General features: G+C 42.7%; 1 protein-coding gene across 2 annotated transcripts in view; it reads right to left on the bottom strand.

Moving 5' to 3' along the window:
- Nucleotides 1-622: 622 nt before the first annotated feature.
- THBS4 (thrombospondin 4) overlaps nucleotides 623-13,092 on the bottom strand; it is a 37,712-nt gene continuing 25,242 nt past the window's right edge. Inside the window, exons 11-23 of one of the 2 annotated variants that reach the window (XM_071731599.1) lie at nucleotides 12,422-12,526; nucleotides 12,076-12,183; nucleotides 10,439-10,598; nucleotides 9,654-9,772; nucleotides 9,360-9,542; nucleotides 8,813-8,865; nucleotides 6,685-6,878; nucleotides 6,244-6,422; nucleotides 5,247-5,295; nucleotides 4,951-5,147; nucleotides 4,296-4,468; nucleotides 2,121-2,260; nucleotides 623-850 (exon numbers count right to left, since the gene is read on the bottom strand). In XM_071731599.1, coding sequence (XP_071587700.1) covers nucleotides 789-850; nucleotides 2,121-2,260; nucleotides 4,296-4,468; nucleotides 4,951-5,147; nucleotides 5,247-5,295; nucleotides 6,244-6,422; nucleotides 6,685-6,878; nucleotides 8,813-8,865; nucleotides 9,360-9,542; nucleotides 9,654-9,772; nucleotides 10,439-10,598; nucleotides 12,076-12,183; nucleotides 12,422-12,526 — 1,722 coding nt within the window. In that variant the 3' untranslated portion in view covers nucleotides 623-788. The remainder of the gene's footprint in view (nucleotides 851-2,120; nucleotides 2,261-4,295; nucleotides 4,469-4,950; nucleotides 5,148-5,246; nucleotides 5,296-6,243; nucleotides 6,423-6,684; nucleotides 6,879-8,812; nucleotides 8,866-9,359; nucleotides 9,543-9,653; nucleotides 9,773-10,438; nucleotides 10,599-12,075; nucleotides 12,184-12,421; nucleotides 12,527-13,092) is intronic. The other variant, XM_071731600.1, reaches the window with a different exon arrangement.

Below are 13,092 nucleotides of genomic sequence, written 5' to 3'. Positions count from 1 at the left end.
TTAACTTGGTGGCTTATTTTCATAGGAGTGCAGTACCTGCTGAGAGAGCTTGGCTGCGAGTGGGGACTGCAGGGTCAAAGCCTGACATTGTGTTATGTGAAAGTCAGGATTATTTTCTCACTACAGGTGATTCTTTATTTATCTCCAAATGTATTTTCTTTTTGTTTTAGTCATGTGCAAATCATAAGATGTGACTACAATGCCCTGCTGTCATGCTTCTTGCTTTCACAGGATATAGTAGTGTTATACATATTTTTTCTTGGAGTGGAAGAGCAGGGAGTTGTGAGAGGAGGTCTGCCAAAGGTAACTAAGACTCCGAAGGAGATGAATTGCTCTAAGGAAGTTAATTGCTCTGCTTTTTCCTAGTAGGACTGGAAAGGTACGAAGAAGGCCTTGGGTTAGGCAGACAGCTCCCAAACACTTCATTCCTGGATGCAAACTGTTGGTGCTGGTGCATTCCAGATAGACAAAATTGCTCTTCCTTCCCCACCCTACTTAATACTGAATCCAAAATGGTAATAGATGGAAACTTTTCCTGAGAATCTTTAAGCAAGTGCCACTCCATTACATGCTGCTCCCCAGATTTTAGGGCAGATCTGAAAACAAGTGAATCCCCAGTCTATTTTGTCTTCTTTTTATTTCACTTTTATACAAAAAAAAAAAAAGTCTGATGTAGTCACATCAATGAGAAGAAGCTGCAGTGTACACTCTTATAACAACAATCATATAAGGATTTAAAAGATACTGGTTTATTTTTTGCAACAGCAATATTAGTTTGCTTTTCTTTCTTAAATATCCCCAACACCAAATTGCTGAGCTTGAAATTCTTGAAAGTCCTCTGGGATGGTATCTGAAAGCAGGAAAATAAGCAGAAGTTTAGTATCTTCTGAAAGAATCCAGGACCGCTTAAATTAAATAATTATCCACCTACTCTTTTTTTTTTCCTTTTCTTTTTTGTAACATTTCTTCTCTTCTGTTTATACATTAAGAATGTACAGGGAATAGTTACAGTAGTATACCACTAAAAAGCACAGCAAGGCTAGAAAGGCAGAGAGTGCTACAGTGGCAGTCTATAATGGAGTCCTATCAATATTCAAATATAAAAAAATACATCACAATAGTATTTGTAAAAGTATATATTATCTATATAAATACACACAGCATATTGAAAAATCAAGGGTAAGTCCTTTGTGTTCTGTTGATCACTACTTTTGAATTTTGAAATTTATTTTTAAGCTTTTTCTGCACAGGTAGGTTCTACTTGTGTGAAATTAAAGCATGTATAGCTGGGGACACTTGGCTTCCTTGAGTGGGTGTAATTGACTTCCTGCAAAGACTTGCTGCAAAGCCCCTGCCTGCTCACTGCCAGGAATACCTACAACTCCAGTGGCAACTCTGAAACATACTTTCTGGGAAACCATACTGTTTGAGACTCTTCACAAAAAATGTTCAATTGTAAGCTCCACTGTCTAGAAGCTCCCCTGTTTTACCACGACCTTCAAGCACCAGCCTAGGTGTACTCTGTACCCAAAAATCAGAGTCCATCAGTGAACAAGCCACAGAGCCAGGGTATGGCTGTGCAGGGGCTGTGTACTCAGCAGACCTGAGTTACTCTTCCTAGATCCACAGAAAAGAGACAAAGAAGCTACTCCAGATTGGCTGATAACATTAATTCATTAAGGCTGCCCTGGCTGGGTAGGGGTTGATGCTGAGATGGGCATCTATCTTGAAGGATTGGAGGGGCAGTATTCAGAGCTCGAGGCATCCTGCATACATGATGGCCTCAGTATATTGTGTGTGTACAGCTCTCATGGCTGGCTGGTTTTAAATAACATTTCTAATTCTCTGATGACAGCTCTACTACTTAGCTGGCACAATCTCTGCAGCAGAGTGACTGCTCTGGGAGGAGCAATTGTGAGGTGTTAGTTCCCTTCTGGCTGGCTGCAGTGTGCTGCTGGTGTCAGGGGAGGCATTTCACAGCTGTGAATAACTTGTAAATGAAAAGCCAAGGGAAGGATGCAAAGTGGCCTAATCCAATAGCCACATGCCTAGTGCCACGTGCCTAGTTCTTCATGATCACTTGCTAGTTGTTAGATGAAATTACACAAAAGCAACATTACCATTGCAGCGATATTTCAGGTTGGACCAAATAATGTTTTCCTGAGAGAAGCAGAAAACTCCAAGCCGTCCCCCACGCATCGTGGTGTCTATAGTTACACCAGAGTCTGCCACTAGGTCAGAGCCTTCATAAAACCTTGCCCTTAATAAAAGAAAAACGAAAACTCTATTAGGTCATTTCTAAAGCTGTAACATTCAAAAAGGTAATATAATATCCATGGTCACTCTGGCTTTGGACATGCTACCCAACCATCCAGCCCAGGGGAGAAAAGCAGTTATGAGAGAGCTGCAGCTGCTCTGTGGGCTGGGAACTGGAGCAATGCTGCATGCTACCAAAAGCTGGGCAGGGAGAATGTTTAGATTCACAAAAGCCTTGGAATGTTTTTTTCCTGTAGCTGGTCAGGCTAAGAGCTGTAACTCCTGAAAGTTTCCATGGTCAACAGTTATATGAGAGAGAACCAGATTAGAGCAGTTGGAGAAGGCCAGGTGGATACTGTCTCACACAGTTTGAAGCTAAACTTTTTTTCTTTTAAACAGGCAAAGTTTGGATTCTTAAACTTGGCTGTGGGATTTCTTTATAAACACAATATGATTAATTCCAGTGACAGTTTTTGATGATCTGGCATCTTCTTGCTAGAAAACCCACCAGCGAATTCCCAAATAGCTCTGGGAAGAGCTGCACCCTGCCAGCTCCCCAGCATGTGCCCTTTCTGAGGGCCTGACCAGCTGAGCTGCTGCTGCACTGTCTACACAAAGTCCTCAGCCTCCAGCGTGCTGCTGAAACTGTTTAGAGGACAATGAGTCTGTAGGGCCCTGCTCTGCATGAAGACATGGCTGGTCTGACACACAAGAAAACAGTGCACGGTGAAGAGAATGAAAGTTCCTGTGTCTTTTTCTAAAATAAGAAAAAAAAATACCAATTCCTGTTATGTCCTTGAGTCTATTTCCTGATTTGCTGAGTTAATTCCAAAGCATCTGTACAATGAATAGAACTTGTTGTCTTTCAAATTTCCATGGGAGAGGCTGCCTCAAGTGACTTTTTCCTAAGCTTCCTCAAAGCCTCAGAAAACCTCTCCAAGACACATTATGGTCTGTGGCATCTGGCCCAAAGGGACCACAGTGAAATGCAGACAGAGAGCTGGCAGATGGTCACTTTAGGTCTGCCTGCTTTTAGTTTTGGCAGGATTCTGTGGCACTGACTTTGCTGCCATTCCCAGCTGCAGGGGGCACACATAAGGCTGGCTAGAGAGACTGCAGCCACAGGCAGATCTTGCCACCCAAGACCTTTTCATTACTCTCCTGTGGCTGGGACTCAGTGATTGACAATAAAAATGTTCTTAATGTGTTTTAGCATGAAGTCAAAGATTCCTACTCCAATTACTGCTGAAGATCATGCTCTGCCTCAGAAAAGAGAAGATACCATATTTGATACTTGATGCCATCAAGTTACTGCATCCCAACTATAGGATGGTAATTTTTGAACAACTTTCTTACCTGTATTTCTGTTCTATTACAAGGCTGTAAAACCTGAGCTGATGGTGCTACTACACTTTATTTTTTGCATTTTAACTTCAGCCTGGATCTACAAGTATAATTCCTGCTGATCTGTATGCTACAGAGTGAAACGTTTCCTGGTGAATGGTGATTTTTTTTCTAGTAACTTTTTCCCAAATAAGAAAATAAGAACAGATAATGTGCACTACATAGCTTTGAAAAACTTTCTGAACATATGCAATGTAATCTCAAATCTATCACATCAGTATAATAACTGATCTTAGGATCACAACCTTTAACTGAACAATTTTTATTAATTCTGTAATCCCAGGATATGTAATTGAACCATCACAATTCCAACCAAAATACCTAGAAGATAAATGTCAAGAAATTTTGAAAGACTGTTTTTCAGATTAGTGGCCTGCAGTAGCTTGGAAAACAAAGTATTAAAGACAGAAAAGGGTCTATTAGGCTAGGGCACAGCTATAACAGCCAGATGTTAGAAAAATTATAATACAAGCAGGAAATGTCTTTCCTACAAAAAATACTACAGACTGAATTTCAAAAGTCTGTTACAAGGTTCCATCAGGGCAAAGCCCAGACACATTAAAAATTCTCAGATTACCATCTGAATTAGGTGTTGAGAAACAACTGCCTGCTTTGTCTGTCCTTTCCTCTCTTACCTGATGTAACCAATCTGGGGTCTGTGCTGCAGGAACCAGCGGTAGGAGACTTTGTCTTTCCACCCTACGTTTCGGGGGTCCTTCCACAGCAGCCTGACCTGATCACTGGTGTCCCCCGTGTGCCACAGGGAGTTACGGAGGTGCTCACCAGGGCCCGTCTTGGATTTCACAGCCTGCAGAAATACAAGTTTCCAGTGATGGGGCGCAGGGAGAAACAACACTTTCAAGAGCTCTAAGCCTTTCTGCAGCAGCTTGTGGGTGTGCTGAAGCAGCCTCCCATCTGCTCACAGGTCCCAAAATTCTCTTGCCTTACTGCAGCCGCTGCTTGCACAGAAAAGGAACTGAGTACGTGGGCCAAGGAGAAGGAGGCAATTTGACCAATTACAGCCAGAGCCAAGAGCAGAGACTGAATGAAAGCATAATGAGAGCAGGACTGGAAATGAAGCTCCTTAAAAAATGGTGCTACTAGAAGGGTTGGGTGGCAGCTGCCCAACTAAGTGGTTTTGAGACCAAGAACGATGGCTTGGCCAATGCATGGCATGACAGCTCAGCCCGTGGCAGGCAGGTGGCAGAGTGACATGGCCAGCACACGGCAGGATGGCATAGCCAGGCTGTGGTGACCACCGTGTCCCCAGGTGGGAGCCATGAGCAGTACCTTGAGCTGAATGCCAGGCTCTGCAACAGCTCTGAAGGGAGTCGCTTGCCAGTAGGTCTGTTCAGTCTGTTTCCACATCACCACATAAAAACTTGAGCTGTCCTGATAACCAAAAATAAAGCCGGCGTAGTCGTCGTCTGTCACAGTGTTCACATGAAAAGTGCCTTCAAAGTCAACGCCGTTAAAAGCTGTGTAACCTGAGGGTGCACACAGGTTAAAAACAGGTCTGCAGAAAATGTCTTCACATGCTTCAAGTTTCCTGCTGTAAAACCTGAATCTCAAAAGAGGATACATACCAACAGCAAGGCCAGGATCACTGTTCATTGTCTGCACAATTTCCATGCCCTGTAAAAGTCAATTCAGGGCAGTTAGCCTGTCTGATCAGCTGGGATGGCTAAGCCTGGAAGCCTCTTCTGACCTCCCTCCCTCTAGCACCCCCTCCATCCATCTTCTCCATTTGCTCACATGTGTGTAACATGTGAAGCTCTGAATTAAAATGAGAACTATAACAGAAATGCCAATGTTTCAGCTGCTTGTGTGCCCTGAGTCAGGATTTTTATTTTTCTGTTGCAGAACTGGCCATACTGGTACGCTGATACTTGCTTTGCCCACCCCAGACTTCTTGTGGAAGCCACTGAGCATGTCCAAAATTGGAGATGAGACTGGGGGTGGGGGTGGGACAGACATGGGGCTGAGGAGGGCAAGAGAGCTTTTCCTAGACTTATCTCTTACAGTCTGATCATGGAGTTTGGGATTAAACTGACAGCCAGGACTGGGGTAAGAAAGGTATCTACACCTCAGCTGTCTTGGCAAAGAGTTTGGCAATGGGAATAAATAGCACATTCCCTGTGACTCAGAATGCTTTAGCCTCCTGAGGGCCAAATTTGTCAGTGTAATCAACAGATACTGGACTCCATCTGGGAGCAAATGCTCCAGCATTTGTGTGATCCAGCAGATCAACTTTCAAATTTTGAGAAGGATTCATGAAACTGCTTGCTACAGAAATATTTCAATAGGGAAACACGAAAGTCTCACGTTTGCCTTCTTGGCAGGGGTGAAATTCATCCAGATGAAGTTGACCAGCATGTAGCTATTTTAGATGATTACGAGCATCAAGGTGCAAGCTATCATACGCTAAAAGAAACTTCCTTCATTTTAACTCCTGCAAAATAGTCAACCAACCAACAGCTTCCACTTTCACTTGTTTGCCAGGGGTCCACCAATTACAGAGAGAGTTTTACTGTGTTTTTGAAATGATCTTTCTCAGATGAAAAAGACCAGATGCATTTTTACCTGGTTCAGAACCACCCAGTTGGGATCAATCTGTGCATCACCCTCTGGGTCCAGCACCACTGTCTGATAGGCCCTGAAGTCTGTCAAGGTGATCTCAGCGTTCTCAGGGCACACATCAATCTGATCAATCACTGTATCCTGGTCAAAATCAGACTCGCAGATATCCCCGATGCCATCACCTGAAGGCATCAGAGAAGTGAAAGGAGACTTATGGTGCAGTAAGTAGCCACAGGTTCATGATGTCCAAGGAACAGGTAAACTCTGAGCCTTGATGGCTGCAGTGGCCAGGGAGGGGACCTGAGGCCAAAGAGCCCCTGTTGGGGTTACTGCTGGGATGAGTGTGTGCACACATGGTGACTCTGATTCTGGTGCACATGTGCAATGCCTGCAGAAGGCTGTAGTGCCTCAGCATCCAAATGGCTCCTGCACCACCCATCTTACCATTATCATCTTCCTGCCCTGGGTTGGGGACCAGCCTGCAGTTGTCAGGGCCTGGGGGCAAAAGGTCAGGAATGCCATCGTTATCATCATCCTCATCACACTCGTCACCCAACCCGTCCTTATCCGTGTCCAGCTGGGAGCTGTTAATGATGGTGGGGCAATTGTCTGTGCTGTCCTGGTGTCCATCACCGTCACTACAAGGCACAGATACAAAAAGAAATGTCACACCAGCATCAGCTCCTGCCTCTGCATGGGGGACAACACAGACACCTGAGTGGGAAATCCTCTGGAGCCACCCTTGGAACTGGAAGCAGACCAGTGGGGCACCAGACCAGTGGGTGCTGCTCAGGTGGCTGAACTGCAAGGAGTTGAGGAGCAGAGACTGTATAAGGTGGAAGGACAAATCCTTGGAGCTATAAAAAAATACTCAGGTAACAAAAGACAAAGAAACCTCACATGGAGTGGGGAAAGATACCAGAACCCAAGATCCCAAGCAACATCCACTGCTAAAGGGCACGGAAGGCACATCCAACAAGTGCAGTCACAAATCAAAAGGCACCCAGGAGACAGCAACAGTTCAACAGCTGGTGTCATTTGTCACACATGTTGTCCACGAGTGTCTTGGTGCTCATGAACATGCAGGTGTGAATGTCTATGAAAATTTATGGGAGACTGCAAAAAACACAGCACCACTTTCACCCTCCTGCCTAGCAACTTTTGTTATATTACAGTCTTGTAAGTGAGCAGCACAGTAAGAAAAGGAGGATCAAGGAGGACCAAGTCTGTACCTCCCAAGCTCCTCTCTAGCCCATGGCTGCCACAGCTGGCTACAGTGAAGAAGCACCAGGAATACAGACACAGATTATTAAAAAAAAAGAAAAAAAGCCTACAGTCAGGAATGTTTTGTACACACATGGTAAACAAAATGGTTTCTGGCAATAAGTAGGCATGTTTCACCTTAGTAACTCTTGCCTAGAACAGGCAGACATGTGATGTGTAGCCAAATTAAGGAAGAGCTGTAGCTTACAGCTATGAATATTTCCACCTACCTTCCTTTGCTTAAGAAATATGCTTTAATGTTAGGTCAGAGCAACTGCTGTTTGCACATTCTTGGGATGAAATGCAGCGAGCACCATGTACGTCTATCTGCTGCAAGGTTAACCTCAGCCACAGCTACAGCATTTCTACACAGAAATTCTTTTTATGCATTAATTAGGTTTGAGGATAAAAAGGAACACGACCTTTTTTAAAACAGGAAAAAATAAGGCCATATCTCCCCATCTGGGGGCCTTGGCAGATCTGGGCAGATCTGGGGGCCTACTGGCCCAAGACTGGGAATGTTCCCTGTGGAGGCTGAGAAGTGGGTTTCCCACACTGATGGTCCCAGACAGCAGCACCCACCAACAGCCCTGGAGACCTTGCAGCTGTCTGTGGCTGGCAAAATGCTGTACCAGCACAGGATTTATCACTTATTTTCCTCCTACTTTAAGTGAGGAGCACCCACCATGCCCAAAATCAGTTATTCAGAAGCTGCTTCCAGCCAAGCATTAGCAGTTTGTCATGGGCCATGCTCCCCTGAATGCTCAGGGCATGTAAAAGCCATAGAGGAGCCTTGCTCCAGTCTTGCTGTGTGTTTATCTGCAAATGTTTTATACTTAATAATAAAATTTTGTTTCTGAAACACCAGCTTCTTATGGAAAAACATACAGCCCTTAATTGTGAAATTTAAGAAAAAGGGAAATGAAAGAAAAAAGAAATAAAAAAGAAACGAAAAATAAGGAAAAAATATGTTACTTCATTAAGAAGCTCTGAGCACTGCTCCAGGTATTACAGCCAGAGAACTAGTCTGAATGCCACATCCACAGGAACTCACAGGATGCCTGTGTAAGCATGGTGAGGGGCTCTGTAACTCTACTGATACAGGGGAATGAACCTGCAAGGCTGGTAAGTCACAACACTGTTTTTGAAATAACATCTCTTTGAGAAGGTACTGGAATGAAATCCAGCCTAGTCTGGGTGATTACAGCTCAGGAATCAGTAGCAAGCTTCAGGTCAAGACTAGCCTCCTCCACTTGCCTGCTGCTGCTACAAGCCACAGCACAGCATTCCTGGGATTGGTGTCACATACCTGTCCTGATTGGTGTCACAGGAATCTCCAACCAGGTCATTGTCAACATCCGACTGAAAAAGGAAACAAGGAAAGTCCCAGTGTCAGCTGCTGAGAGCAGCTATTAAAATGGCAGTATTAAACTAAAACGCAGATAAATCAAATAAAATTAAAAGCATAGGAAAATATTTGTTTCACAAAACATATTTTCTTGTTTGCATCATCCATGCAACCAAAAAAGTCAGCTTTGTTAAAGAAAAAAGGCCAAACAATTAATAAACAGGATTAAACTTGATTGGAGCAGTTTGATCTGATCTAGCAAGCAAAATTCCTCTACTACCACAAGTATCCCTCATTTCTAACAATGGCTGATTTCTTAAGCAAATTTGAAAACCAACAATGTTTCTTTAAAGTTTCCAGCTTTTTTGTTAGTTGCAAAGGACTTAATCCAGAAGTGAAAACATATGAAAGGTCTCACAGACTCCCACCTAGGAGCAGCAAAGTTTTGCTGAGCAAGAACACCAGGATTTTGTCCTAATTAAAGAAATACCACGTGTAATTAAATTACATGACTGTGTGTGGAGTCCGGCATTGTACTCGGAGGGACTGGAGCACGCCCACATTTTACAGCATGACAGTAGAAGGCAGTGCAGAGGTGATAAAAACAATCCAAGCTGTGACAATACAGCTGGTGGCTCCCCCTTTCCATGCCAGAAGAGTTTGAAGCCCCCCAAAACTTTCCCAAATATACCTACATTACAAGATATACACTGTGACTGCATGGGCTGCCTCCTTCTCTTGCATGCATCTTCGTGGACCTCATCAGTCACTCTCTCTAAATGAGGGTATTTTTCCTGCTAACCTGGTTTGGGTTGCTGATTGTAGGACAGCTGTCACAGACATCACCAACGCCATCATTATCCCCATCCTCCTGGTCTTCATTGGGAATCCTCTGACAATTATCCAAAAGGTTCTTAATGCCTATCAAAAATACATCAGATGTTAGTTAAATGCAGTTCCTGTATTAGTTACTGGATAGCATAAACGTCAAGAACAGTAAATCTGCAACTCATTTTCAGCAACTACTTGATCTTGCTATGACATTATAAGCCTGCACAGCAAATCTTTCTTATGTGTGCATCCATTCATTAAATAGAAGTTAGAAACATCTTGCCAAAGAACTACTTTCAACCCCATCACACACACTTCCATTAATTACACACAATCCATTCTATCTTCTTCCTGTACCACAGGATGGGCCATTTCATCTTTGTTATTATATTTGAAAATTGTGATTTTTTTCACTTCTTTCAAACCTGCTATAGCTGTGAAAATAATACATTGTGTAGCTCTTGTCCATCTGGGAGAGGCAGCAGCTGGGTACTCTGGGACATGTTTGCACTTTTAAGGAATTACTGAATGACCAACCAACATAACTTTTTCATAGAATGGCTTGGTTTATCTGTTAAGAGTGTTCAGGGCTTCCAATGGAAGCTACAAGTTGTCTATTAATCTAAATGAAAAGGATTCCAAACACAGGTTTTATGAAGACAAAGTGCAGTTGGTGACAGCAAATCCCCTAACACATGACATGTTCTTGGCAAGTTCCAAGAACATCAGAGTAACTGGAAGTAAAGAGTTACCAACCATCTCCATCCATGTCATCATCACAAGCATCTCCTTTCCCATCACCATCTGTGTCCCTTTGGTCATTATTCAGGACATGGCGGCAGTTGTCACAAGCATCTCCAAAGATGTCTTGGTCACTGTTTCTCTGGTTAACATTGGGAGCCAAGACACAGTTATCCTAGAAGTGACACAGATCCAAATCAGACATGAACAGAAAATCTTTAATTTCTGCTTTACTGGATTAATTAACTTTTGAATTTTTTTCTGCTTTCACAAAAAAATTATTACCATGAATAACTTAACATTTTATCTGAATATTAGCTCTGGATCAGATTTCCTCAGCTCCCTCAAAGCTCTGCTTTGAGCCACACTGTGGGAGCTCTAAACTCAAGCACCTATTATCATAAGGTTTTTTTCATAAATTCGATTTCTGATTCTCATTTTGTATGTGTCCATGATGAGTAACCTGGTTTGGTGCCCAGGCTTCCTGACAACGTCCTTCTCAAAAAGTTGCAGTTTAAGGGCCCCTGACAAGGTTTGTAGATGCTATTGCTGTAGCCCATTGCCCCCTTCTGGTAGACACGCAAACCAAAGCTGAAATACTTGGAAGAACAGGACTTTTTAACACAAAAGGATACAAGCCTGTTGTTTTAGGGGGTTTTTTGGTGATTTTTTGGTCAACTCATCTGCTATTGACTGTCTAAGAGCACCAGGAGGCATCCTGTGTGTGGAGAAATCTCTATTTCAAAGTGGTGTAAACCTCCCTCTCATCTAGCACACCCATTACCTCATTCTCTTGCACAGAGACAGAACAGAGCTTAGCAATAATACAGCAGCTTCTTGATTGCAAAGGTGCTGAACCAGAATATAGATTTACAGTTGATTGAGGATTTAACATCTTTCCTTAAAGAACATTAACAAATCCAGTTGCCTCAAGCTGCTGGAATTTTGAGTTGACATCCTGAGACAGACCTTCTGTGACTGCCATCCTGCCCTAGCTCCACATGGACACTTGCACTCTGGATTGAATATTCTTGTTGTCTTCCTTGAAGTGCATTAAGCAATACCACAGAAGGATCTTAATGCATAATGAGAATTGCTCTGTGAGGGCACAGGATGAACACAAAGGGCTTTTACAGACAGACTTTATTCTCTGGTATATTTGGCAGTAGTATGTCCACCTAGAGGCCTCTTGTGATCTGAGAAAATGACTCAAAGATTTTTCAAACTCTTGCCAAGACACCCATTAATTTATGTGGGCTTTGGTCCCCTCACAAAATGTGGTGCCAGGTCAACCTGCCCTTTAAAAAGACACTAATGCAAGTAATATTCCTGACAACCATGCTATGGGAGAGTATGACAGAAGGCCTCAAGTTCTGTATACTAAAAGCTCTAGAATTAATTAATTAATTAATTAATGTAGCATACACTGGTAGGATTTAATGCTGGGTGAGACAGCTTGGTCTTTTTAGGTCTTACAATACTGAGCATTATATAAAAGAAAAAGACAGGATTTAGACAACATCATACGGTGATGGGAATGCGATAGTCTCTGGAAAATAGTAAAGAGCTAGATTTCAGAATCACTGCCTGATGCAGCAATGTGAAATCCTTCTGTTTGTACAGGCCCCTGTGCCCTGATGAATACACAGCACCTGCTCATTGGGAATGCCATCTCCGTCCGCATCTTCATCACAGGCATCTCCAATCCCATCACCATCAGCATCTTCTTGTCCAGAGTTTGGGACAAATCTGCAATTATCCTAGATAAAAAAAAAGGCATATCTGGTGTTATATGGGTACATGCTGGATGCTTTCATAATTTGAATGTCTTTTTGTATTATTGCTTTAATTAATAAATTAATCAAATTAAATAAAATTTATCCAGAGGAATTCAATAACTTGAAAAAAAAATGAATGCATCTACACACATTTCATCCACTCTTCATCTTCACCACTTCACGCTCTGAATTATTATAGGGTCAAAAAATAATCTCTTACCTTTCTGCAGTTTTCAGCAGAGCATGAGAGTTCTTCGTTAGGGTAACCATCAATGTCGACATCTTTCCCACAAATATAACCATCACCAGCCCAGCCAATGCCACACTAGCAATAAAACACTATGGTAGTACTACCAAAAGGTTAATGAGCCACTTCAAGAGGGAAACCCCACATCAGTCTTGAAAACACTAACAGAAGGCACAGACAGACACCAGAGTAAAATGAAGTATACCCAGCATCTCTCAGTGTTGAAAGAAAGCCTTTGTTTCAAGCTCTCTGTATCCAGGTACAGCTAGGCACAGCTAAGATTTTGTTTTAAAGGGGAATGTGTGCCTACAGCACCTAATTATTTCAGTGTGAGCCACAGATTTCCTTTAGGCATTGTCCAGGAATCAATTTTGGCTCCTTGCTTGCAGGTGGAGAAAAGAGGAGACCTAGGCAGATTATGGACCTAGCATCTCAGCAAGTGGTCCATGGCTAAATGGGATGACTGTGTTTTGTTCAGTATCTCAAGAATACAGCATCAGCTAGAGGAAGTTGTAAGAGGAAACTGCACTGACAGTTATTCAGTTTGTATTAGCAAAAGCAATTGCACTTGCTACAAGTTTACCCTAGCCAATTAAATTGGTAATGTTTAAAACCAGGATCTAATTTTTGTTGTAACTGAAGAG

This window comes from Heliangelus exortis, chromosome Z (assembly GCF_036169615.1).
Source record: "Heliangelus exortis chromosome Z, bHelExo1.hap1, whole genome shotgun sequence".
Classification (NCBI taxonomy): domain Eukaryota; kingdom Metazoa; phylum Chordata; class Aves; order Apodiformes; family Trochilidae; genus Heliangelus; species Heliangelus exortis.
The sequence above is the reverse complement of the archived record's forward strand: the minus strand, read 5'-3'. Positions and strand labels throughout refer to the sequence as shown.